Source organism: Symphalangus syndactylus, chromosome 21 (genome assembly GCF_028878055.3).
Source record: "Symphalangus syndactylus isolate Jambi chromosome 21, NHGRI_mSymSyn1-v2.1_pri, whole genome shotgun sequence".
In the NCBI taxonomy this organism is placed as follows: Eukaryota; Metazoa; Chordata; class Mammalia; order Primates; family Hylobatidae; genus Symphalangus; species Symphalangus syndactylus.
This window is the reverse complement of record NC_072443.2, coordinates 38,118,643-38,146,391: the sequence shown is the minus strand read 5'-3', so window position 1 is coordinate 38,146,391 and position 27,749 is coordinate 38,118,643. Positions and strand designations below refer to the sequence as shown.

The 27,749-nt window shown below is 44.3% G+C and overlaps 1 protein-coding gene and 1 pseudogene across 1 annotated transcript; both read left to right on the top strand.

Moving 5' to 3' along the window:
* Positions 1–21,162: 21,162 nt before the first annotated feature.
* ZNF80 (zinc finger protein 80) lies at positions 21,163–22,042 on the top strand. The gene is given in 1 exon segment (XM_063630500.1): positions 21,163–22,042. A coding segment is annotated over 1 exon segment (822 nt). The 5' UTR covers positions 21,163–21,220.
* A 3,248-nt stretch (positions 22,043–25,290) lies between these two features.
* On the top strand, positions 25,291–26,941 carry LOC129471621 (atos homolog protein B-like; annotated as a pseudogene).
* The last annotated feature ends 808 nt before the right edge of the window (positions 26,942–27,749 follow it).

Below are 27,749 nucleotides of genomic sequence, written 5' to 3'. Positions count from 1 at the left end.
AATAGTTTACAAAGCTTGTTCCTTGGTGAACTCAGTCAGGAGAGCGGGTAGAGGATCCACATTCACCTGCCTTGCAGGTTCTCAACACAGTTACCTTGGGGATGCTCCATGTTGTATATCCTGAAAATCTGCATCTGCACCCAGAAGCATCTGAAGCCTGGTGCCCCGCCCCTTCCATTCCAGCCATGCACCTCTACCATTTCACACCATCCAGGCTCCTACCCTTCTTCTCTCTTGCAAGGTCTTCTATCTCAGGCCAGTCGTCTCCCCTCTCTGGGTTCTGCCTATTCCCAACTCTATGACTTGTATACCCCTTATACCCCACCTCCAGACCCTTAGACAATATACGCCTTACCAGCTTCTCTCTGCCTACCCAATGCAACCTGTCCTTCAAGGCTCACATCAAGAGATGCCTTGCCTTTCAATAGCTACAAAGCCTTCAGCTGAAGGAGAAATAATACCTAATGTGTGACCAAGGGAAGGTGCCGAGGTTGAACTGGAGGGATGTTTCCCAAACTCACTAAGGCCGGGGAGCCAGGAGCGGCAGGGCCAAGAGCAGCTAGTGGGACTACAGCACAGAAAGTGGTGGATACTAGGATTTGGGCTATAAAAATTTACAGCCTGTGTTTCCATAGTGGGGCTGGGTGGGAGCCAAAGAGGTGAGACTTGTCTTATAACATGAGATATCCAAAGAAACTTAGAGTTGGTTTTAAACAATTGTTAAATAATTTTTCTGTTTTTTGCTAAGTAACCAGTCCAAAGAGGAACATGGTCAAGTCCATTTTGATCAATGGTGCTCTTGAGGGGGATGATTAACAGACTGGGTCTAAAGTCATCCTGTTTGGTGACCTTGGAAAACTTTCTCAACCTCCTGAAGGCTCAGTTTCCCCATGTGCATATAGGAATAAGAGTACCTCTTTCATAGGGTTGTGAGGATTTAACACACTAGTGTTTGGTGAGGTGTTCAGCACAGTGCCTGGAAGATGGCAGGGGTTCAATACATCAATAATAGTATTGATAACAATATTAATTAAGGAAGTGAAAGGAAAATTGGAGGACAATATCCCTATCTATATAATGTGCTTTGTCAAGAGTAAAATCCTAGTCTCCAGACTCCAAGGCCAGGGTTCCACCCAGCCTCTTCATTCTGCCCTCCTTATCTGATAGAACAGGAGGATAGCATGTTTCTGCAGGAAAGTGACCACTTGCCAGCTAGACCCTGAGGCTGCCTTGGAGGAAAGCAAATGGCAGAAGTCTCTCCCCAGGGAATCTACCCCAGACCTTCCAGAGCCTCCTGCAGAGACTCTACGGGGAACCTGGCTGGTTCCCACCCACTCAACACCGTCCCCAGCACTGAGCGGCTCAGCTGTGAGAAGCAGGCCTGCTCTGAGAGCTCCCTGGGCCACCCTGAGCTTTTAAGGCCAGTCAGCAACCCCCGTGGCATAGCAGGGATCTGTGAGGTCCATCAGGTGCTGACTCACATTTCTATTTTAAAAATGCTAAAATCAGCCACTGTGCTTTATTCTCCCCTGACTTTTGGGGCTGTGAGTTGGACAAGTCTGGTCCGCCTTGATGCAGCTGGGTGAGTGCAGGTGCTGAAAAAGAATGTCACGTTTGCCTGTGAAAGGGGAAGAAGTGCTGGCCTAGACTGTAAAACCCCCTTATCAGTTCACAGCTGGGCCTTCCCCTAGCCCGCCCTGCGCCCTGTGAAAGTCCCGGGCCAGCCTCACTGGAGTCCACAGCCTCCAACCACAGGCACGGTCCTGAAAACCTGTGGCCCGCAGCCCTCAGCCAAGCGGGGCTGGGAGTGGTGGTACCTTCCACAAGACCGGTGGCTTGTACACGGGAAACACAACCTAGGGTTCTCCCAGAGCACAGACCAATCTCCCAGCAGTGTCTTTGGGCTTCTGCTTCTCCAAAGTCTTCCCTCTGGCTCAGAAGTGGTAGGCGAGCTCCATGGCTGTCACAGCTGTCTGATGCCTCCTGTCTCTGCCTGGATTCAAGGGCAACATCCTGCAGCAGCAGCAGGGGGTCGTGCTCTCTCCTCCAAGCTCCCCACTCTCCGCCCTGTAGAACAGCGCCTCCTGGTGGCAGGTTATATTACGGCGGGGGGCGAGAAGGCCCTGCCTCTTGTCTTACATGTAAGGAGAGAAGGGCGAGGAAGCACGGGAGCCCTGACATAGGAGAGACAAGGGGATCTGGCTGCCCTGGGGCACCAGGAAGGGCCCGCCCTGTGTCCTATCATCCCCAGCTGTCTCACAGCCTTAGCCAAGCTTCCTCACAGTGGGGCGGCGTCCTGAGTAATGGAGTTCCAAAGCCACTTGTGGAGAGAGCTGCCTCACAAAATCAGACTCCACGCGAAAGGACTGCCCTTGATCTGAGGCTTATTAACAAGCCATGGGACTTGGCTGACACCGGCAAATACAAATGAGGAGAACTTGGGGGTGGGACCGCTGATTTCTGTTTGTCAAAACTCCCTCCCGTGAGGTGGCTCTGAGGATCTATCTCCTCCATCCTCCAAGGCTGCCAAGAAGTTCAACCGACTATGGGAAATTTCTTTCTTCTTTCCAGCTGTGAAAATAGGACAGAGACCACTAGGATAGGTTGGAATGCAAAGTCAGAAGAAAAATCTTTGGGAAGAGGCAGCTGATCCTCTCAGCTTAGGCCTCTCCTGCCGCCTCTCTTCACAGCCCTCCTACCCACCCACATTGCTTGCCTCCTTCTCTTCCTCTATCCTAGATGGGATTAAACTATTGTATAATTAGAAAAATTAGGCAATGACACTTGTTAAAGCAATGATACTTGTTAAGCGTCATTGACACTTGTTAAGCAATGACACTTGTTAAAGGTAAGGCAGCCTTTACTCAGGACCATCACAATAGGTATAGAGACCAAGGCAACGGGATTTTGCAGTGGGGAAGAGTTTGGGCTCAATTCTGAATACAGCATGGGCAATGGGAATTTATCACCAAGAAGCAGAGTGGGGTCAGTGGATGGAAAAGTGCTAAGAGGGAACATCACGGGTAAGGAAGATTCTGGCTAAACTGACCTAATAGGATTCTTGCTAAAGACAGGCCAGGGTAGATCAGACATGAACTGAGAAATGGTGGAGGATGAGAAACCTGATAAGATATCAAGGGTGATCAGATATAGGGGGATAGGGGTTCTTGCGAAACTGATTTATCCTTGTTCTTGGCTAAAAAATGGATTTTACAAGGAAGTGCATGGATGGGCCTAGGAGAAGGTTCAGGAGCCTGACAAAGTTTGGTCAAGCAAAGAATCATTGTTACTCTCAATCCTTTATACTATCAATCCATCCAAGCCCCATCTGCCTTGGGAAAGGTAGCCTGTACCCCTGGACACTTCCTTCCTTCTTCCTCCTACCTAGAGCCCTCAGTCATCCAAGACAACTAGGACTGGGATAGAAGTACACGTGAACATATCATTCCAAGACTCCCTCAAGCATCAAGAGCTCCTCCTGCCCCCAGCAAAAAGAATGCCACACCTAGAAGATTTCACAAAGAGACTACAACAAACTTCTGAAGAGCAGATAATTTCAATGTTACTTAAAATATACAGATATAGAACAATAAAGAAAGCCTTCTTAATTAGTTTTATGATATGAATTCAAAACTGATATAAAAGTGATTAAGATTGCACACAATTAAAGAACACTAGATTTGAATCTCACTTCCATATATTGAGGAAAAAATTCTAAATATTGTTACGCAGAGTCCGATAATATATTAAACAAAATACATAATCACCAGGTAGGGTTTATTCCAGGGTAGAAAGAAGCCAGGCACAGAAAGACAAACATCACATGTTCTGACTTATTTGTGAGAGCTAAAAATTAAAACAATTGAACTCATGGAAATAGTAGAAAGATGGTTACCAGAGGCTGAGAAGAGTAGTGAGGGGGTGAGAGGGAAGTGGGAATGGTTAATGGGTACCAAAAAAAATAGTTAGAAAGAATGAATAAGACCTAGTATTTGCTAGCACAACAGGGTAACTATAGTCAAAAATAATTTAATTGTACATTTTAAAATAACCGAAAGAATATAATTGGATTGTTGGTAATACAAAAAATAATTGTTGAAGTGATGGATACCCATTTGCCCTGATGTGATTATTATGCATTGCATGCCTGTATCAAATATCTTATATAACCCACAAATATATACACCTACTATGTACCCACAATATTTTTAAAAATTTTTTAATTAGTATAACCACTATGGAGAATGGTTTGGAGATTTTTAAAAACTGAAAATATAACTTTCATATGATCCAGCAATCCCACTGCTAGGTTATACTCAAAAGAAAAAAGATCAGGCTGTCAAAGAGATATTTGCACTCCCAGGTTTATTGCAGCACTATTCACAATAGCCAAGATTTGGAAGCAACTTTAGTGTCTATCAACAGACAGATGGATAAAACAAATGTGGGGCTAAGGCTACGGTATCACTTGAGCCCAGGAGTTCAAGACTAGCCCTGGCAACATAGCGCAACCCTGTCTCTTCAAAAAAAATTGAAAAAATTAGCTGGCCATAGTAGTATGCACCTCTAGTCCCATCTACTCAAGAGGCTGAGGTGGGAGGAACACCTGAGCCCAGGAGGTCAAGGCTGCAGTAGTCCTTTATCACACCACTGCACTCCAGCCTGGGTGAGAGAGAAAGACCCTGTCAAAAAATAAAAAAAAAAAAAAGGAAAGAAAATGTGGTACATATATAATGGGGTACAATTCAGCCATTAAAAAATATAATAATGAGATTCTGTCATTTGCAACAACATGGATGTAACTGAAAGTCATTACGTTAAATGAAACAAGCCAGGCACAGAAAGACAAACTTTGCATGTTCTCACTTATTTGTGGGAGCTAAAAATTAAAACAATTGAATTTATGAAGACAGAGAGTAGAGTGATGGTTACCAGAGGCTGGGAAGGGTAGCTGCCTGTCGGGGGAGGAAATGGGTATGGTTAATGGGTACAAAAATATAATTAGATAGAATGAATAAGATCTAATATTTGATGGCACAACAGAGTGACTACAGTCAACAATTTATTGTACATTTAAAAGTAACAAAGAGTATAATCGAATTGTTTGTAACACAAAGACGGGATAAATGCTCGAGGTGATGCACACCTCATTTACCCTGATGTGATTATTATACATTGAATGCCTGTATCAAAATATCTCATGTACCCTGTAAATATATACACCCACTAAGTACCCATAAAAATTAAAAATTAAAAAGAGGGAGAGAGAACACCAGGTGGGATGCACAGCCATGGTGATAGAGCAGAAGGACTCAGGGCTCAGGAGGAAGAGCCCCTGAAAAGGAAATTCCTGCCTGTTTCAGGGTTAAATTCAAGGCCTCTGCCATTTAATGCATCTCACATGATATAGGGTGATTATAATTAAACTGCACATTGCATCAAAGGAATTGCCAATGGTAAGGTTGTGAGAAGACAACAATTAAAGATGAATTTTGTTTGGCTGTAAAACACTACTAATTTCAGTCACTTACATAAACTACTAAACATTTAAGTATAAATACTGTTTAGCATAACAATAATTATGCGCACAACTGGAAAATACAGTTGGAAATATATAATCAATTTAAAATGTCATAATAATTAAAGGAGCTTTTCAGTATTTAGCCAAACTCCTTATACTGGATAGGCAGTTACTAGTCTGAGCTAAGTCTGCTTGATTCTCTGTCATAACAAATTTAACAGCCCTAACACATTTCTTCATGTCAATCAATCAACAAACACTGAGAACTTCCTTTGCAAAACTGCTATGCTAGGCATTATTGTTGATATAAAGAAGAAAGTTTACCTACAGAGTTTATGATCTAGCTAGCCATTATATAAACAAAAATCATATAAAATAGAAAGAAAGCTGTAGGAGTGAATGACAGGTACAGAAAAACAAAGGCATATTTATAGGATAGTCATTTGTATCAGGTAAACAGAGAAGGAGGTAGTTTTGTGGATGAAGCAAGGATGTCTAATCTCAGAGCAAGCAGATATATCTAAATAATATAAAAGTAAATGTCTAGGTAGTAACAACCATTGGCATGCAGCCAATCCCTGTGTAGAGTCGTGATGGCAGTGTTAATCCACATATTCAGACTCGCGTGCTCTGAGACAACACCTCAGAAACATGATGGGACATTCAGTCATGCCTAGACTAAATGTTTGAAAACATATTTCAAAAAAAAAAATGGATGTAAATGGTGTTGTGGCTCAAGGGAAGCTATGATAAAATTTCAGTAAAAGACTTGTGGCCGGGCGCGGTGGCTCACGCTTGTAATCCCAGCACTTTGGGAGGCCGAGGCGGGCGGATCACGAGGTCAGGAGATCCAGACCACGGTGAAACCCCGTCTCTACTAAAAATACAAAAAATTAGCCGAGCGTGGTGGCGGGCACCTGTAGTCCCAGCTACTCGGAGAGGCTGAGGCAGGAGAATGGCATGAACCTGTGAGGCGGAGCTTGCAGTGAGCCGAGATCATGCCACTGCACTCCAGCCTGGGCGACAGAGCAAGACTCCGTCTCAAAAAAAAAAAAAAAAAAAAAAAGACTTGTAACTTTCTCCCTAGTCCAGAAGGTGATCATGTCCATAGCTTGCAACCTTGGTCAGGCAGAGACAAGTGGTAAGCACAAATATTTGATCCTCCTATCAAAGTGGTTAAGGAGACCATGACTTTCATGGGGAGGCTAGAGGGCAAGGGGAAGTGTCAGGCTCTGGTTCCACAATTGTCCTGTCTGAAATCAGAATCTTTGCCTTACAGAATTGAAGTTACCCTTCCAGAGAATCTGAGAAAAGTCTTCAGAAAGGAAAGTGAGGCATGATGTGAGGTATGAGTAACTAAGAGCATGTAGAATTCTACAAGGGGGAAAGAGGAGTCAAAATACAGATGTGACTTCCAGGGCTCTGTTTGGCTCTTAATAAGACATTACCCGCTCCCTTCTACTAACCCAAACCACTCCTGCCTCACCACTACAATCTGCAGGGCTAAGCCCAGCATAGCCTCTATTTCTTTGTGTTTATGTGAACCAGCACCAAAAGTACAAGCCCCTTAGGTCAATGCTCAACACCTAGACCCCTCTTCCTTTATGGCTCTAATTTCACCCAATTTCCCACCCTCCCAGCTCTCTACTACTCCAAATTCTCTCTGTTCTGCCCTCTGAGTCTCAAGGCTTGCCATCAGCAAAGTCTTTTTTATCTTTAAAATTTTCTTTGAATCACTGGTTTTCAAAGTTTGGGCCGGAATCAGCAGCATCACATCACTTGAGAATTTGTTAGTTCTCCCTTCACTGCCATCTGGAGTTATTTTATGTCAATTTGTTTAGAAATAAAAAACAATATAGAAAAAAATCATAGAGACATCCAGAGAAGTGAGTGATTACTTATCTAAGGAACACCACATCATTGTCATCTGTGAACTTTACACCATTTCTACTCCAAGTGGAGTCATGAACCAGTGCCAATACCCAGGCTGTCTGTTACTAGTCTACAGGAAGACAAGTATGGAAATTTAAAATAAAGGTTTAGCAACACATAGCAAATTGACTGTGATTTTAAGTCTTATTAATACAATAATAATTTTTAATGGAGCCTGAAAAAAAATGGAGGGCAAATTCTCAGGATTTGAGACTAAGGATCCACCCCACCATAGCAAAGAATTTGAGAAATTAAAAAAGAGCAAGTTAGAAATTAAAAAAGAGCAAGAAACTTAAAAAGAGCCCCATCTTGGACCTACTGAATGTGAATCTCTGTGAAGAGGGGCCCAGTGATCAACATTGTAACAAGCCCTCCAGGAGATTCATTAGTTGCTGACCGGCATCTACAAGGATTCTCCTTCCAAGATCTTCAAGGAGCAGCCTATGCTCCTGCCTTGATCACTACAGTGACCACCTCCCTTCTTGCATAGCAAGTAAAATACACCCCCCCCCGATAAAAAATAATAAAATAAAATATCCCAGCCTAAAATAGCAAAACAACCACCTTCTCTACCTTTAATCTTCACCTCTCACTTCTAATACCCACCCCCTTCTCTCTCTCCCTCTTTCTCTCTCTCACACACACACAACCCCTGAATTATCCAGTCTGAATTTCTTAGAACTAATTCTCTTTTCTTTTACCCTAAAACAATGATCTCCATATCTTTTTTTTAGTTCACATTTCATAAGTTAAAAAAATTAAACAGACTTGTCAAATATGTATATTTATATGAAGTATGTACATATATGGCTGTAATAATATACTCTATATATTATAAAACAAAAACTAAGACTAGAAAAAATAAAATATTTGGTAAAAAAATTGGTAAATAAAAAATGAGGAATCATCTTTATGCATCACAATTATTCATATCGTGCAAATTACTTTGGGGACATTAGCTTTGAAGGAATCAAGAAATTGCAAGGTCAGGCCAGGCGTGGTGGCTCACGCCTGTAATCCAGCACTTTAGGAGGCTGAGGCAGGTGGATCACCTGAGGTTAGGAGTTCCAGACCAGTCTGGCCAACATGGTGAAACCCCTCTACTGAAAATACAAAAATTAGCCGGGCATGGTGGCAAGTGCCTGTGATCCCAGCTACTTGGGAGGCTGAGGCAGGAGAATCACTTGAACCCTGGCAGCAGAGGTTGCAGTGAGCCGAGACCACACCATTGCACTCCAGCCTGGGCAATAAGATTGAAATTCTGTCTTAAAAAGAAAAGAAAAGAAATTGCAGGGTCAAGTTTCCACTACACGTTTCTAGACCTACTACGCGGGCAGCACCAGAGATACAGGGGTCCTCTGACTAGGTGTCCAAGTAAATATTTAACGACCAAATCACTGAGAAAAATTCCTGGCTTGAAACATTAGTGAATGTGAGTGGTGTAAACACTCCCACTGTGGCTGCTTTCAAGCTGCCAACCTGATGCTGCTGAACTTGGGAAGAGATGTGCACGACGGTCTCTCACATGCCAGAGCAAGCCAGTTCCAGCACTGGATTCTTGTGCCCACACTTTCCTGATTAAGGCCTATTTTTCAGTTAATTTCCTTTTTTCTAGGGAACTGATTTTCTAATTAAGCATTTTCTAATTAACTTGCTCTTTTTTAATTTCTCAAAGTCCCTGCTATGGTAGGGTGGATCCTTAGTCTCTCTGGCTTCAGCAGGGGTCTCCAGGTCTGACAGAACATCTGGCCAGGTCTGGGAGCCAGATGTTCCTCTGGGATTTGTCCACCTATCAGGGGAGAGGAGAGAGATGGAGAGAGAAGAAGTGACAGCAATGCCTTGAAAATCCTATCACCTGGCCCTGTGTCAACGGCAGGGGCTAATGCAAACGCACCCAGCCTGTACAAAGCGGAGATGGGATTTAGGTCCCTCCAAAGCCCAGGTTCTTTAACTCCAGCAGCATCTGCCTACCCACCTCCCTGTCCCCCTCCCTATATGCAAATCCCAAACCTGACAGTAGTGAGTATGTAGGAGCCCTTTAAGTTTTAGAGCTAAGTCAACCTAAAAAAATATTAGTTAACATGACCAGTTACTAATGTGAATTGAGTGATTGCTAGGTAACAGGCACAGTTCCAAGTGCTTTGTAAAGTACATACTATGAATATTCCCATTTTGCGGATGAAGAAATGAGTTTGGAAAGGTTAGACAACTTGCTCTAGGTGACAGAGCTAGTGAGAGGCAAAATTTGGATTTGAATCCACTTAGGCTGACTCTAGAACCCATTTTCCTCGTGTCTCATGTTCTACGGCCTGTCTCTACTATCTGATGTCTTCAGGGTGTCTGGTACTGAGTTGGGTCTGTCTGGAGTAGAAAACCCCAGAGAAGTGTGTCCCTGTCCTCAAGATGCTTCCAGAAAGCTTATAGGCTCCTTAGGAAAACAAGACTAATGCAAATGAAGTAATTAGTAAAATCTTAGCAGACAGCCTGTAATTAGCTGTATTGTAATATTCCCCATGGCTAAGAAAAGTGCTTCCTAGTGAAGGCCATGAGACCTAACCCCTGCCTCCAGAGCTATAATCACTCTTCTAGAAAATCAGAATCTAGGTCAGACAGGGCTCTCGGCCTGCAATCTGGTACTGCAATTCTCTCTCCCAAGGAATCCCCTCTGACCAAATGGCATATCCACAAAATAGCTATATAAAATGCATCATATGTACAGTTTTTTTCCAGTGTTTTTTTTTTCAAACTAAGGAGATAATATTTTAAAACTTGTTTAAAAAATTCTGGTTCTCGAGTACCACAAAAACCCTAAGTGTGGGCTCTGGTCTTTCACCCCACCTTCTCTGTTGAGTGGTATCAATTATTTGAGTTTGCCCACTGCAGTCCATTCTAAACCAACAAGGTGATGGAAAACTAGATCCATAGAGCAAGAGAAACTTCAGAGTTCCAAACTTGTTCCCACTCCTATTTCTGTGGAACAAACTACCAAAAATGTAGTGACTTAAAACAGTAACCATTTTATTTTTTATTGTCTTTCAGAATTCCTGTGAGTGACAAGTTCTTAGCTGGGTGAGTGTAGTAGTTTGCTAGGGCTGCATAACAAAGTACTACAGGTTACAAAGTAAAGTAACATAAACAACAGAAATATTTTTTCTTGTAGTTCTGGAGGCCAGAAGTCCAAGACCAAGTTGGCAGCAGGGTTGATTTCTTCTGAGGCCTCTCTCCTTGGCTTGTAGGTGCCACTTTTCCATGTGTCTCCACATGCCCTCTGTGTGTGTCTGTGTCCTAACCTCCTCTTCTTACAAGGACACCAGTCATATTGGATTTGGGCCCACCCATATGACCTAATTTTACCTTAATGACCTCTTTAAAGCTCTGTCTCCAAATAGTCACATTCTGAAGTGCTAGGGGCTAGGATTTCAACATATGAATTTTGGGGAGAATACAATTTGGCTCATAATAGTGAGTTTTTTGCTCCTTGTGGCATCCACTGATGCCATTCAGTGGGACTCAGTTGGCAGATGGGCTAGTTTGGAGGGTCCAAAATGGCTTCAGTCACATCTGTACCTTGGTGGGGGTGGCTGGAAGGCTGAACTCAGCTACGGCTGTTGACTAGAGAGTCTTCACATGGCCTCTCCATCCTGGGCATCTCGAAGTAGTCAGATAGTTTACATGGCAGTTCATGTCCCAAGAAAACTGGGCATGACCTTTTATGACCTAGCCTCAGAAATCACAAAGCACAACTTCACATAGCGCCATGCTTGATTGTTCCAGGTAGTCACGGATCTTCTCAGATTCAAGGTGAGGAAACATGGACCACACCTCTCGATAGAAGAAGTCTCAAAAAATTTTCAGTCATATTTTACATTGACACAGCTGTTTACAGTTTAGCCATATCATCCATGAATTTCCTTCCACTCAGTCAACTCAACCCAGATGAAAAGAGCTCAATGAACACTTCACTTATTCTCAACCCTCTGGGTTCCTCTCTACTTCTTGAGGGCTGGTGGAAGTGGCTCACGTTTATAAGGATCAAATGGTCCTTTTCAGGCCTCAACTGCAGTCTGACCTCATAAATCCTTCAGATTCTTTCCTAGTGGTCCAAACACTCCTACTTTGTCATTGTGGATTCTTCCTCACTAACTTGGCTGCTACAAGTCATTCTGAACACTTTATCTCCACCACTATCTCCAACATCCAATTACCAAGCCCTTAAATTTCTGGAGTCTTTCCTTTCCCCCACATGTCCAATGTTCTAGGCCAAATGGAAGATTTTACAATCTCTCAGAACTGCAATTGCCTCCCTATAACACTTGGGGTGATCCACCTAAAAATCAAATCTGAACCTGTTGTTAGTCACTTAAGCTATGTTTGTAGTTTCCCTAAATCCACAACATGGAGTCCAAATAGTCTTGGTGCTCTATCTAGTACTCAAGGTCCTGCAAACACATAGGTTCTACCCATATCTTCAGTCTCATCTCTTTTCATTCACTCTTGCACTTTATAATCTGTCACCACAAATTGGTCATTTTTTTTCTTTTGATATTTGGTTGAAGCAAGCCAGGTGTTACCAAAAAGTTTTCTGTTCTATTAAGTTGCTGTTTTCCCAGTCCTTGTCTAAACATATAATTTTCTTGGAGCTTCTTTTGTCTCTGCCTATTGGTAATTCCAGGTTACAGGTTTCTCCAACACCCTGCAGTTCAGGAAAGATTAGAGGCAAAAAGAAAACCTAGGGAGCCCTCCACTCTGTTGTTCCTCAAGCCCTGAGGTTCTAGGGCAGCTCACTTTTTTCCATCCGCCTCTGACAGTCTTCCTGTGTTTATTGTGTTATATCTGAAATTTTTTATTTGTAAGAGGCAGAACTAGTAAGAAATGGGGCTACTTGATCTTGGCCAGAACCGGAATCTATCAATTAAGCTTTAATGAATAAATAAAAGAACCGTTTGAGAAATACAGGGCCAAACCAGTTGGGTATTTTTGAAGAATGTATACTCTTCTGTTACAGAGAATGTTAAAGAGGGAGTTTCTTAGGGAAGCCCTGCTCTGGAGTTGTGGAATAGACTTTGAATGTCAGAGTGATGAAGAGTTATTCTCTATCAGCTCTGGGGGAGGAGTTTCAAATTGTGAAGCACAATAAAAACCTATAGAATTGGGCACTGTTTTATAAAGAGTCTGTGGAGAAAGAGTGGGCTGGTGTATTAGTCCATTCTCGCACTTCTATAAAGAAATTCCTGAGACTGGGTAATTTATTTTATTTTATTTATTTACTTATTTATTTATTTTGAGATGAGTCTCACTCTGTCATCCAGGCTGGAGTGTAATGGTGTGATCTTGGCTCACTGAAACCTCCACCTCCTGGGTTCAAGCAATCCTCCCACCTCAGCCTCCCAAGTAGCTAGAATTACAAACATGCACCACCATGCCCAGCTAAGTTTTTTGGTATTTTTAGTAGAGACAGGGTTTCACCATGGTGGCCTGGCTGGTCTCAAACTCCTGACTTCAAGTGATCTGCCTCAGCCTCCCAAAGTGCTGAGATTACAGACATAAGTCACTAAACCTGGCCATGGGTAATTTATTTTTAAAAAGAGGTTTGATTGGCTTACATTTCCACAAGCTGTACAGGAAGCATGGCAGCATGTGCTTCTGGGGAGGTATCAGGGAGCTTTTACTAATGGCAGAAGGCAAAGCTGGAGCAGGCATCTTCACGTGACCAAAACAGGAGAAACAGAGAGTGAGAAGGGAGGTGCCACACACTTTTAAAAAACCAGATCTTGTGAAAACTGTATCATGAGAATAGCACCAAAGGGATGGTGCTAAACCATTCATGAAGGATCTACCCCCATGATCAAATCACCTCCCCCCAGACCCCTCCTCCAACATTAGGGATTACAATTGAACATGAGATATAGGTGCACAGATCCAAACCATATCATTCTGCCCCTTGGCCCCTCCCAATCTTATGTCCTCACATTGTAAAATACAATCATCATTTCTCAACAGTCTCCGAAGTCTTAACTCATTTTAGCATTAATGCAAAAGTCCAAAGTCCAAAGTCTTATCTGAGACAAGGCTAGTCCCTTCTGCCTATGAGCCTGTAGCATTAAAAACAAGTTAGTTACTTCCAAGATACAAGCATTGGGTAAGTACTCTCATTACAAAGGGAGAAATTGGTCAAAAGAAATGGCATATAAGCTCCATGCAAGTCTGAAACCCAGCAGGACAGTCATTAAGTCTTAAAGCTCCAAAATAATCTCCATTGACTCCATGTCACACTTCCAGGGCACACTGATTCAAAGGTGGATTCCCAAGGACTTGGGCAGCTCTGCCCCTTAGGCTTTGCAGGGTACAGCACCCTGGCTGCTTTCACGGGCTGGTGTTGAGTGCCTGCAGCTTTTCTAGGCACACAGTGCAAGCTGTCATTGTATCTACCATTCCAGGGTCTGGAGGACGGTGGTACTCTTCTCATACCTACATTAGGGAGTCCCCAGTGTGGATTCTGTGTGGAGGCTCCAACCCCACATTTCCTCTCCACATTGCCCTAGTAGAGGTCCTCCATGAGGGCTCCACCCCTGCAACAGGTTTCTGCCTGGACAGCTTTTCCATACATCCCCTGAAATCTAGACAGAAGATCCCAAGCCTCAACTCTTGCCATCTGTGCACCTGCAAGCTTAACACTACATGGAAGCCACTAAGGCTTGTGGCTTGTGCCCTCTGAGGCAGCAGCCCCAGCTGTACTTGGGCACCTTTGAGTCACAGCTGGAGTTAGAGTAGCTGGGATGCTAGGAGCAGTGTCTCAAGGCTGCACAGGGAAGCATGGGCCTGGCTCAGGAAACCATTTTTCCCTCCTATGCCTCTGGGCCTATGATGGGAGAGGCTGCCACAAAGGTCTCTGTAATGCCTTGGAGGCCTTTTTCCCATTGTCTTGGCTATTAACATTTGGCTCTTCTTTACTTATGCAAATTTCTGCAGCCAGCTTGAATTCCTCCCCCAGAAAATGGGTTTTTCTTTTGTACCACATTGCCAGGCTGCAAATTTTCCAAACTTTTATGCTCTGCATCCCTTTTAAATATAAGTTCCAGTTTCAAGTCATTTCTTTGCTCACGCATATGAGTTTAAGCTGTTAGAAACAGCCAGGTTATTTATTGCACACTTTGCTGCACAGAAATTTCTTCTGCTAAATACCCTAAATCATCACTCTCAAGTTCAAAGTTCCACAGATCCCTAGAACAGGGGCACAATGCTGCCAGGTTCCTTGCTAATGCATAACAAATGTGACTTTTGTTCAAGTTCCCAATAAGTTCCTCATTTCCCTCTGAGACTTTCTCAGCCTGGATATCATTGTCTGTATCACTATCAGCATTTTGGTCACAACAACTTAACAGGTCTCTAGAAAGTTCCAAATTTTTTCTTATCTTCCTGTCTTCTGAGCCCTCCGCACTCCTCCAAACTCTGCCCATTACCCAGATCCAAAGTCGCTTCCAAATTTTCAGGTATCTTTATAGCAATGCCCCACTCCTCAATACCAATTTTCTATATCAGTCCATTCTTATCCTGCTATACAGAAATATCTGAGACTGGGTAATTAATAAACAAAAGAAGTTAAATTGGCTCATGGTTCCACAGGCTGTACAGGAAGCATGGCAGCCTCTGCTTCTGGGGGAGGTATCAGGGAGCTTTTACTCATGGTGGAAGGCAAAGCTGGAGCAGACATCTTCACGTGGCCAGAGCAGGGGAAAGAAAGAGCAAGAGGGGAGGCGCCACACACTTCTACACAAGTAGATCTCATGAGAACTCTACCAGGAGAAGAGCACCAAAAGGATAGTGCTAAGCCATTCATGAAGGATCTACCCCCATGATCAAAACATCTCCTACTAGGCCCCATCTCCAACACTGGGGATTACAAATGATCATGAGATTTGAGTGGGGACACAAATCCAAACCATATCAGCTGGGATAAATCAAGCTGTCTTATCTAAGGCAAATTCCAGACAGCAGCACCACAGTAATCAGTCTTAACTCTACACGAGATGAAAAGATACTAGGATATCCCCCAGATGAGCTCCGTTTACTCCCCTTGTGGAAGAAAGGCCAAAAAGTCTTCAGAGAGACAGCTGAAGTTCTCAAATAGTAACAGCCACACCGGTCTAGACATTAATAGAATAATCTTCAAATTTACCACTTTGAACAGCATCATGGAGGAGATGTTAATTGGATAAGAAAACAAGAAGCTATGGAAAGGTCTAGGACACCCAGAATGAGAAGGCATGGCTTGGGAGATACCCTACTTAGACTTTCATGCGGACTATATTTATTGTTCCTTATTCCACATCTTAATCCATGCTCTATGGCTGGAGTGGCTTATTAGGAAGGATGGAAATGAGAGGAGTTAGTTAATGAGCTCTTAGAGACAGCATGATCATCTATTTCTAGATAATCAAAGACTGATAAGACTGGATCTGACTTTTTAGCAAAGGACCTAAGAGTTTTCAGGTGGAAAACCCTAAGATATATTGAATTAAAATGGAACATGGTGGTTCATCTGAAATTTGCCCTTTAAATCTCAAATTGAAGTTATAAATGTAACTACTCTGTGAATTCACAAATTCTGCTTATGACAACATGTTCTCTTTACCACTCCTTGTCTACCCGGAGATTTATTAATTTATCATACCTGGGCCTACACAGCCTGTCTCCTATAGTCTTACTGCAGACTAATTGAGACCTAAATGTGGCAAGGAGAAAATTCCTAGATGTAGAGAATCTGGTCTTATCCCCCATTTTCCAGGTGAAGAAACTCAATGATGAAGTAATTTTCCCAAGGTTATTCAACAAGTAAGTTCCATCTTAAGCCTAAGCTTCTCCAGTTTGAATTTACCAACGCTTATAGATCAAGAAACAATAAATATTTCTGTTTCCTATTTATGAACCTTTTTAGTGGGATATTACAGCATGAGATGGTGACATTTCGTAACAGCACTTGAAGGATTTGCTATTAGTCTAGTAAAGGAAAACATGCTAATGAATATATATGTATATATACATATATAATTGAGAACTCAGCAACTTGGTAGGCAAGTAGAACAGACAAGAAGCACATGGGAAACCTCCAGTCATAAAGGGTATTTTCTGAGCAAAACAGAAACTCATTCTTCCCCACAGCAACCACCATGGGGAAAGAACTTCAGAATCCACCTGGGCATCCAAGAGGCAGTTGCTGAGTTTATCTACAGTGTCTCTAGGACCCTAGGGCATCTCACACAAGCAGAAAAGGGGGAGAAGCAGGTCCTAAAACTGTGGCTGCAGTAACAATTTGCTTTTGTATTTGAAGTGGACTGCTCCCTTACCAGGCAGAAACAGAGCTGTCTCACACAAAGAAAGAGTTGGTTCACAAAAGAGATAATTAATAAATGAGCTGTGCTGGGTTTTGTGTTTTGATTGTTGTTTCATGGGCTTAATACTGTTTGAAGCAATAAGCAATGGCGAAAGAATTCTATGTGGACAGGTCATTCTCATCTTTGGCCACACTCCTCTTCATTGGTTGAAGGGTATAAAACACCTTTTTCTGAGGGTTATAAAAGGAATCAAATTAGGCAAAATATGGATTGGCTCATTGGCCACATGCAAGGCACAGTATTTCTTACTCTGAGAGATATAAGGATGAGTTCAGTGGGAATTCTGCTCTTGAGAACTTACAGTTTGATGAGAGAGTCAGGCTGCACAAATAGTTAGCTGTATCACCAGGAAGAAAGTGATGGCATGAGATAAAGGATAAAGGACTAGGGAGATACAAGGGAGAATGTATTTCTAACATGAAGAATCATGGCCAGGCACGGTGGCCCATGCCTGTAATCCCAGCACTTTGGGAGGCCAAGGCGGGTGGATCACCTGAGGTCAGGAGTTCAAGACCAGCCTGACCAACATGGTGAAACCCCGTCTCTACTAAAAATACAAAAACTAGCCAGGCATGGTGGCATGCACCTATAGTCCCAGCTACTCAGGAGGCTGAGAGAGGAGAATCACTTGAACCCAGGAGGCAGAGGTTGCAGTGAACCGAGATCATACCACTGTACTCTAGCCTGGGTGACAGAGAGAGACTTCATCTCAAAAAAAAAAATCAAGGAGAATCCATGTTTTTAGAGGCAAGGACATTTTAGTTGGGCCTATCCTAATGACCTCATTTTAACTTGATCGTCTGCAAAGATTCTGTTTCTGAATAAGGTCACATGCTCATCATGTACTGGAGGTTAGGACTTCATCTTTTTGGGGGGATCAATTCAACCCAAAGTGGTAAGTATGTATATCTTGTAGAAATGTGACACTATGTTCTAAAGGGATATACTATTGGAGTCATAGGGTAAGGCCACAATTGTGTGAATGAAGGTGGATTCTCCACTGAAGGAAGAAGATAATATACTGATTAGGCATCTTTGTAAAATATGGACAGAAAATGGGGAATACAGGCGTGGATTGGGGTTAGTTCCTCTGTCTGGACTTTGCCTTGGGCCTAGCCACTGTGGAATTGAGGCATGTGCGAAGTGTTTCTGGGTGGTAGAGAAAACCTGGCCTCTTCCTAAAATGGTGGTGAAGAGAATGGGCTCTGAGCAGAAGGCAGCTGTATGGAGGCCAGCTGAATGGACTGGGAACTGAGGACTCCAAGAACAGCCCTGTCTAGTAGCCAGTTGTTATTTTTTATATGAAAGTCCCTCTGTGATCTCCAGCCCTAAGAAAAGTCTTGTTAAAGGCACAGTTTGGTCTAACACCAGAGAGTTTATGTTCATGCCTGGATTACAGTGATAAGGGGAGGTCCATGGGTGTGTCCAAGGACCAAAAATTGCAGGTGACAGTCTATAGTCACATTGGTTAAGTCATCCACAGGATCCCTTGTGAGAAACCCCCTGAGAATTTCCAGAGAGCAGACTCTGGGCATTGTTATTGATATGACCTAATTTGTACCAACTTTTTGCTGAGATACTCACATTACTTACAAGCTTTGCTACTGACAGCTCAAATGACAGAAATTTTTTATCATTTTTAGGAGCTGTTTTATATCATTAAAACCGTATGCTGGCCGGGCGCAGTGGCTCACGCTTGTAATCCCAGCACTTTGGGAGGCCGAGGCGGGAGGATCACGAGGTCAGGAGATCGAGACCACGGTGAAACCCCGTCTCTACTAAAAATACAAAAAATTAGCCGGGCGTGGTGGTGGGCGCCTGTAGTCCCAGCTACTCGGAGAAGCTGAGGCAGGAGAATGGCGTGAACCCGGGAGGCGGAGCTTGCAGTGAACCGAGATTGCGCCGCTGCACTCCAGCCTGGGCGACAGAGCGAGACTCCGTCTCAAAAAAAAAAATATACTGAAAGACAAATTCATTAAAGAAAAAAATAGACATTTCCAAGAAACAAAGCTAACGCGTTTTGTAACCGCCCACATGATCATGATTAGATCACATGTATTTAGTGATCAGCCTTTTTTTAACTCTTTTTTTTTTTTCTCAAAACAGAGTCTTGCTCTGTTGCCCAGGCTGGAGTGCAGTGGCACCATCTTGGCTCACTGCAACCTCCGCCTCCCTGATTCAAGTAATTCTCCTGCCTCACCCTCCTGAATAGCTGGGATTACAGGCGTGTACCACCACACCCAGCTAATTTTTGTATTTTTAGTAGAGATTGGGTTTTGCCATGTTGGCCAGACTGGTCTCAAACTCCTGACCTTGTGATCCGCCTGCCTTGGCCTCCCAAAGTGCTGAAATTACAGGCGTGAGCCACCACGCCCAGCTCTTTAACTCTTAAAAATGAACACAACAGAGACCAGGAATGACACTTTGAGAACCACTGCTGGAGAGAACGTCACCATCAAATGTGCAGCGTCCTGAGAATGATGGGGGCACTGTCCCTGGCAAGATAGTTCAGAACAGATTCAGAAGAGCTCATGCATAGCAGCCTAAGTCATTGCCATCCACTATTGCCTCCCATCTTGGGGAGAGTCTTACTGTCTGGATAACACAGCTGAGCCTTCTGCTTTGTATTGTGACTGTACTGACTTGTTCCAAATACTTTGGGTGAGAAAACTCTGTTGGATTTTTCAGTTAGCATGTCTGCCTGCTCTTTTATTTCTCTGACCCCAATATTTATATCTTATAGAAGTAATCAAGCTGGTGATACCAGTAAAATTTCACACTACACACATTCTTAGTTATGAAACATTAGAAGAATTTTTTTTAATCAGCAAAATGAAAATGGCATTTGATAGCACCTCTTCCTTTCAGTATAGTAGATAGAGGTTATGGCCAGCACAGAAGAAAGAAAAATAAAACAAAGTATAAGTATTCGCTAAAAGTCAACCTGCCAGGCCACCTCACTGGGAGAACTGCAATGTCAGTGTCTTTGTGTCTCTCCTCTTGAGCTGATTACATTCCGAGAGAGGAACATTCCAAACAGCTGCTACGAAGAGCAAAAAGAGGTGGAGTGAGGGGTCCATATGTCAGTGATCATCAGTTCTCTTCTTCAGTATTTGCCAGAACTTTCCAGTTTGCCTCTCATTCCCAGGTTCCACGGTCCTCTCTTCACTTTAAAAACCAGCTGCATTTTGGGAAGGCGAGGGCAGTGGATCAGCGTTTTGCTCAAAGCTCAAGCCACTGCCACCAATCTCCATATGATGGCTTCCACTCCTCACCAGCTCCAGAGCGATTTGGTACTGTTACACCCTTCATTTTTTAGGATTCTGCAACATAAACTATGATGCTTCCCTGGCTCCCCTGGGAGAAGTACTGGACGGCAGCAGTCCCAGGCGGCTGAACAATGTATTCTGCGCAGCGGCCGTCCTCTTTCCTGAACTCTCTCCAGGTGTTTGCTAATGTGAGCATTCTGGAACACATTTCCTGGTACGTGTGGGAAAGCTTTGTTTTGGAAAGACCTTTAGGAGATAGGACCAAACTTTTCAAAGTGATTTTACTAATTACAGAACCATCCACAACATAAAAGAGATCCTGAATTTCCATGTCTTCTCCACACTGAGTATTTTGACTGGATTGACTTTAATGCCCAGCCCCTTGGTACAGTTTATCGTGGAGTCAGCGGGTAAAATTAAGTGATAAGTGGGACACACTCTCTCCACACCCTGCATGAACAAGTTCCTTACATGCATGTTCTCATGTGCATGTTTGTGCACAAGGTTGCAGGTCCCCCCGACCCAACCGGCATCAACTTCCATTTAGAATAATTGAGGGTTAAATGCCCAGGAATTAAAAAATGAAACTGAGGCCTCTGAGACTTGTAGTTTGGCTGGCGGAGGCTGCACGCGGCTCTCTGGTATCTGTAGTCGGAAGTATTCTCTGCGCATGAGGATGTGGGTGTCACGTGGCTTTTGTCTTGCTCCATTGCAGCGACATCCGAGGCAGTGGTGCAGGACATGTCCATGATCTTAACCTGGAAGAAGTGGGAGCAGCTGGACCAGCCCCAGAGGACCCTGTACTGGGAAGTGACACCAGAGACCTGCAGACCCCTCCTCACTGGGGCTTGCGAACCAGAGTTGACCTACCAGCTGAAGCAGTGATAAAAGAGCAGAAGAGACCTTTGCCAAAGCCGCTGTCCTGGTGACAAAGTAAAAGCCAAGGCCAGCTAGCCTTGTCCTAGGGAGCCTTGCTCCTGGAAGGACTAACTCAGGGAGCCCGAAGTTCCTCCAGGTTGAGGTGAGTGAGGGAAAGAGTGGTTGGAAATGCAGAAGGGCACTTGAGTCTGGCTACCGTCTCCCACACGGAGACCTTCTGGAGGAAAATGAGCCCTAAACGCGATGGGTTGGGGACAGGTGATGGTCTGCACTCACAGGTGTTACAGGAGCAGGTCTCCACAGGAGACAATCTCCATGAATGTGACTCCCAGGGAGCAAGTAAAGACACTTTGGCTCATGAGGGGAAGACCTACAAATGCAAGGGATGTGGGAACGTGTTTAACAAGAACAGCCTCCTTGTTCGACATCAGCAGATTCACAACGGGGTGAAGCCTTATGAATGCCAGGAGTGTGGAAAAGCCTTTCGTGAAAAGGTCGACTTCGTTCGACAGGTGAGGATTCACACAGGGGAGAACCCCTGTAAGTGCGTGCAGTGCGGGAAGGTCTTCAACCTCAGGTCGCGCCTCTTGTGCCACCACGGGATTCACACTGGAGAGAAGCCCTATGAGTGCAGCGAGTGTGGAAAGACCTTCAACTATCACTCTGTCTTCATCCAGCATCGTATGACCCACACTGGAGAAAAACTCTCTGGGTGCAAAGAATGTGGAAAAACCTTTTTCTACAACTCTTCCTTAACCCAGCACATGAAGATTCACGCAGGAGAGAAGCCCTACAAGTGCAGTGAGTGCGGGAAGACCTTCACCTACCACTCTGTTTTCTTCCGACATAGTATGACCCACACTACAGGAAAGCCCTACGAGTGTAAATAATGTGGGAAAGGTTTTTACTACAGCTATTCCCTCACCCGACACACAAGGAGTCACACTGGAGAGAAACCTTATGAGTGCATTGAATGTAGAAAGGACTTTGGCTACCACTCTGCTTTTGCCCAACAGAGTAAGATCCACTCTGGAGGAAAAAACCTTTGAGTGCAAATGATGTGGGAATTTGTGGGTTTTCTTTCTTTCTTTTTTTTTTCTTTGACACATAAGGAGCCACACTGAAGAGAAGCACACTGAATTCAGTGACAGTAGGAAAGCTGTGACCTGCAGCTCATCCTCACTTGGCATTGAAGAATTCCTTCCAGAGATAAACTCTATGAGATATGTGGGAAGGCCTTTTGCAGGTGGGCCCACCATCAGTCAACGTCAGAGAACTTGAACTGGGAAAAGACATTTTGACAAAAACTAGTGAAGAAAATCTTTTGGCCACAGGAAATATTTTCCTCAGCATCTGAGAATTTTTCCAGGAGGGAGACCTGTTGGTTATTGTGCACTTAGAAGTACCACCCACACCTCTCTCCGTAGTTTATATCACTAAGCCACCTCAGCATTTTTTTTTTTTTAAGTAAGAAGGGAACTGTAAAAGAGAAAAAAAGAAATTCATGCATAGCTTCTGTCGGACTTCTCTGAAAGCCATGCCTATCAAAATTTGAATTCAGTTCTTCATTTTGCAGATGCCTGAAAGGTACAAAGGCCTTGCCTCGTTATTTGTCCTTTATATGTATTCACTCCTGTCTACAGGAGAAATGTCCTCTGTAAAGATTGACTCTGTAAAGATTTATTGAATGCATTCTTTGTTCTAAAACATTGTACTCCTGAGGAATGTAAGTCTTTGTGAGAAATATGAATGCTTAAGTAATGGAATATGTGAAACTTGTAAGAACGTAGAATATAAAAATACTGCCATATAAAATCATTTCATATCTGAGGAGATAAGTATCCACATTGAATGGACATATTTTGCTACATCATTTAAGACTACTTAAGGCTTTAATTTAACAACAACAACAAAAATTCTTCTTGTGGTTTTGAACACCCAGCGCTCGATATACTTGTTTGTTTTGATTTATTTTCTCAGGGACGAGAGAATGATGGTGAAGCTGTGTTGCTTTCCCAGGTGAGCCTTGATTATTTCCTCTGTGCTTTCTCAGCTTCTTTGGCCTTCTGTAAGAGGGGCTTCTCCAAAAGCATGTCACTAGTTTTCTAGAGGTTAAACAAGAGCTAAGACAAACAAAACAAAACACAGCTTATCTAATCTAATGAGAAACTCAGAAAAAAATGTTTTGATGAACACAATGTATTAAAATATAAAATATGTAGATCCTTTGACATGTTGATTCAATTCTAGAAATCTTCAGAAATGTTCTTATATTATGCAGAGATGTGCGTGCAAAGAATAATCGCTGCAGTTTTGTTTTTATGTGTGACACGTTGAGAACAATCTAAATGTTTGTCAGTAGGAAGTAAGTTATGGTACATCTGTTCTATGAAATACTGTGAAACAATAAGGTATCTCTGTATGTACTGATATCAAAACATCTCTAAGATACAGTATTTAGTAAAAGAGAAAGTTTCAGGAAATAAAACTACATCTAGAAGTATAAGCCCAAAACTGTTAATAGTGGTTTTCTGCAGGAAATGGGATGGACCAGGGTTATATGCAATGTTCAGTTTTTACTTTGATACTTAAGTATTGTTTACGTTTGAAAAATAAAAAGCATTTATTGTTTTTGCAATAAATGTTTAAAATATTTCAATAAAGATAGCATGTTGGAATAAAAGTGACTTTTATTTCTTAAAAAGCATACATTTTACAGGGTGTTTTTTTTTTAAGTCCTGGTCTTATTATGCCTTAAAAAAAATAACAGACCAAGGATCCAGAGCTACCCAATCACATTTAATAAGTGATAATATAGTTTTTTTGTTTGCTTGTTTGTTTGTTTGTTTGTTTGTGAGATGGAGTCTCACTCTGTCACCCAGGCTGGAGTGCAGTGGCGCATCTCGGCTCACTGCAACCTCTGCCTCCCGGGTTCAAGTGACTCTCTTGCCTCAGCCTCCCAAGTAGCTGGGACTACAGGTGCCCACCACCATGCCCAGCTAATTTTTTGTATTTTTAGTAGAGACGGGGTTTCACCGTGTTAGCCAGGATGGTCTCGATTTCCTGACCTCATGATCCGCCCACCTCAGCCTCTTAAAGTGCTTACGGGCATGAGCCACTGCACCCGGCCGATAATAGTTTTAAAATGATGAGCCAGCACGTATATAGTTGAATACATGTAAAAATGAGAGTTCAGCATAGGCTGCTCTTCAGTGAACATTCATTTCCTTTAAACTGCTGGTAACATAAATGCTCTTTTGCAAGTGGTTAGGTTTTAGATGGCTGGTTTCTATTTCCCTGGATCTGATCACAAGAAAGCACCAAACTGATGTTGATGTCAATGTATTTTGTACACACATTTGCTAGCCACAGTTGATTTGTGTTTGCTACTGCATGAATGTGATCTGGTTAGCTTTGTGATATATGTTCGTGTTCCAAATGAAGAGACCTACAGCTGCATTTTTGCCAACATAATCGTACCAGGCAGTCAGACCTGTTTTCCAGTAAAGAAAATGAGTTTGATATCTGCAGATCATATCTTACAATTTGCTATGTTCCCCTCACAAAATATGCGAACATTTGTTAGCATCATTTCATCTAGGAATCATATACCATCAGAAATATTTTCCCTATTAGAAATAAACAGGCAGTGCAATTTTCATATAAACAAACCTGTAACCCACTGGTAAAACTCTGTTCATGCTTTTCAGTTGTAGTACTTGGCCCAAAAAACTTGCACCACCATCTGGGGCAATTTTGTGAGTGTTATTCTCTTCTTAAGCAAGAGAAGTTGACAGCTGTGCCATGATATAAGTAGATTCTGTCCATTTGGGGTCAGTTCCTGGAAGTGGACTGTGAGTAAGATGACTTTATTGGCTTAGGAGGAGAAAATGTCACCGTAGGAAGATCTCTTTTCTGTGAGAGTCATTGAGTAGTCTCTCGTGTAAGTCTAGACGGAGCAGGCTTCACTGCCCTGGGAGAGATGAATGCAAGACCTTTGTTGTTTGCTGTGGTTTTAAAACTCTGCCTCTGCTACCACCTCCTCAAGTGCAATGAGACTCACAGAACTACAGGGTCCTGCTGAGCCCAGGAGCTGCATGGAATGAATGGTGGCAGTCACCCTGCCAGTGCAGTGGGCATGAATCAGACTGCAAGCTAGGGGAACAAGGCATCAGTCAGGAAGAGGGGATGCATGGCTAGGCTTGAGCCCTCTTCATCTGGATGTCCCTAGACCCCCCAGCACAAGCCCAGCATAAAGACCGTATGGGGATGACTCCCCTGACCCAAGGGGGGCTTCATGTGACACATGCAGGCAGAGCTGTCTCCATCCTCAGAGCCAGAGGCTGGCCCTTCGCAGCCTCCAGTCAGGCAGGGGGCCTTCCGGGGTGGCCTGCTCATGGGCTACAGCTCAGCAAGTGGCGGGGCGGGGGGCAGCGACATCCCCCAGGGTCTACCAGTTATCTATCTTTTCCCTCCAGCTGGTGCCTCTGAGCCTCACAGGGCCCAGAAGCGACCAGCCCCACCCACTGAGGGTCCTCAGGAGCTGGAGAGAGGCCCTGGGCTGGGGGCCAGAGAGGGACTACCCCCTGAAGAACCATCTCCTGTAGGGCTATTGGGCCCAGGGGGACTGGGGCTGGGAGTAGGTGTGGCCAGCCACCATTTCTCCCACCGTGGCCTCTGTGTTATGGAACAGGGAAGTAGTGCCACCTCTTCTTGGACTTCAGGAGCCTGGAGTCCACCCCCCCGGCCCCAATCATATGCTTCCTAAATACTTTGCACACCAGAGACTGGGCTTCCCCAGATCCAGGGGGACAGGGGTCCCTGGGGAAGTCCCCGGGGACAGGGGTCCCTGGGAAAGTCCCCAGGGCCAGCCCTCTGGGCCAGCTACACACGCTCGACACTGATTTGCAGTCTTGCACAAATAAGGGGTAACAGCCCAGTGGCTGGGGTGGGCAAGGAGGGGAGCCTCTGGCCTAGGGAGTCCCCTGGCATTGACAGTGGGCACAGTCCCAAGCACAGACCCCCAGCCCTGGACCTCCAGGCCCCTGCCCCACCAAGCAAAGGCTGCTTCTGCTGGAGAAGCCCCAAATGTCAGTTCTAAGGAAGAGGGGCCAGCCCTTTGGAGGTGCCAGGGAACCCTGGGCCACCCTACCGCTACCAACAGTTCTGATGCTCAAACCACACCCTTCTGGAGCCACCTGCTGCCTGGGCCCAAGGAGCCTGTTTTGGACCCAACAGACTGCAGTCCCATGGGGCGGAGGCTGACAGGTGCCCATCACCTGAAGCTGAGCCCACTTTGAAGCCTCTGGAAGGGGCCAGGCCTACTGAGACCCCTTAGTGCCTCCCCTGTTCCTACTCCTTCTGTCAGCTGTACCCTACTGGGCAACTTTGAGGAATCATTGCTGCAAGGACGCTTTGCACCATCTGGCCACATTGAGGGCTTCACAGCAGAGACTGGAGCTAGTGGGTCCTACTGCCCCCACCATGTCACACTACCTGTCACTGTCACCTTCTTTGAGGTTTCTGAGCAAAATGCCCCCACCCACTTCCTGGGCTTTGTGGGTCTGAACCCCCTGGGGAGGAAGAGTTACAGCGTGCCCAAAGTGGGCACCACACAAGTAACATTTAACCCCAACCAGACTGTGGTGAAGATGTTCCTGGTGACCTTTGACTTCTTGGACATGGCTGCTGCCACATGCCTTTCCTGTGCCATTGTCTCTTTTTGGTGCCTGTGGGTGAGGAGAAAAATGCTAACCCCACCCACTGCCTCCTCTGCTACTCGCTGCACCTTGGGTTCCGGAGCTCCCCGCTCAGGCCTCTTAAGCCTGAATGGAGATCTCTGCCGGCTTTTTTCCTGCTAGAGCCTGGAGCTGGACGCAGGGCTCCCCTGTGAACTTCAGGCTGTGACTGGGGCCCCTCTTAACACACATTATTCACCTTTGCCCTGATTGCCAGCACTCTGAACCAATGTGGATCAATGACCTGCCCATCTTGCCCATCCCATAGATGGAGAGATGGCAAGAGACCCTTCAGGCTCGAGTTAAAGCCCTCACCATGCTAATGCCCAGATTGATTATTTGGGTATTTAAAGCTTCTGATCCTTACTACACCCTGCCCTACTTCGGGTCCTCCATGTGCCTGTCCCCTCCCTTGGGTCTCCCAGTCCAGCTTAGGTAGTAGGGAGGAACCAGAACCACCCTGAAGTTATCCCAAGTTCCCAGGCAAGTCATGCCGGCGTTGCCTCCCTGTCCTGAAAAAACCACTTATTATTTTATTTATTTTTAATTTATAATTTATTAAAATTGAATTGACTTGGTAACCTCCCACACCTGATCACTGGCATCACCCCTCTTCCTTTCCAACTCTCAAATATTGCTCCAACCTCAGGAGTTGAAGAGGCTTATGCAGGGGGCAGGAGGAGAACTGTTCTCCCTCAGCTGAGGGAAGAGGGGTTATTCCAGAGGGACTGAGTCAGTAGCCAAAGCCTCAGCTTGCCTTCTCCTTCCCGTAGTCCCTTCACTTCCCCTACCCTCTGACCTAGCTCTGAAAGCCAAATTATACGTATGAATGTGTGCACAAGCTTGTCTTTGTGTGGTATGTGTGAGAAAGAGAGCGTGCATGTATGCACACACACAGAGGTTAACCACCCCTCACCTACAGTTCCAGACTCCAGTTGTCCCTTTCCTCCTACCTGTGTCTCCTTGCTTTGGGGTGTGACTGAGGAAGGTGTCCAGGAAGCAGAGTCAGGTCCAAGGA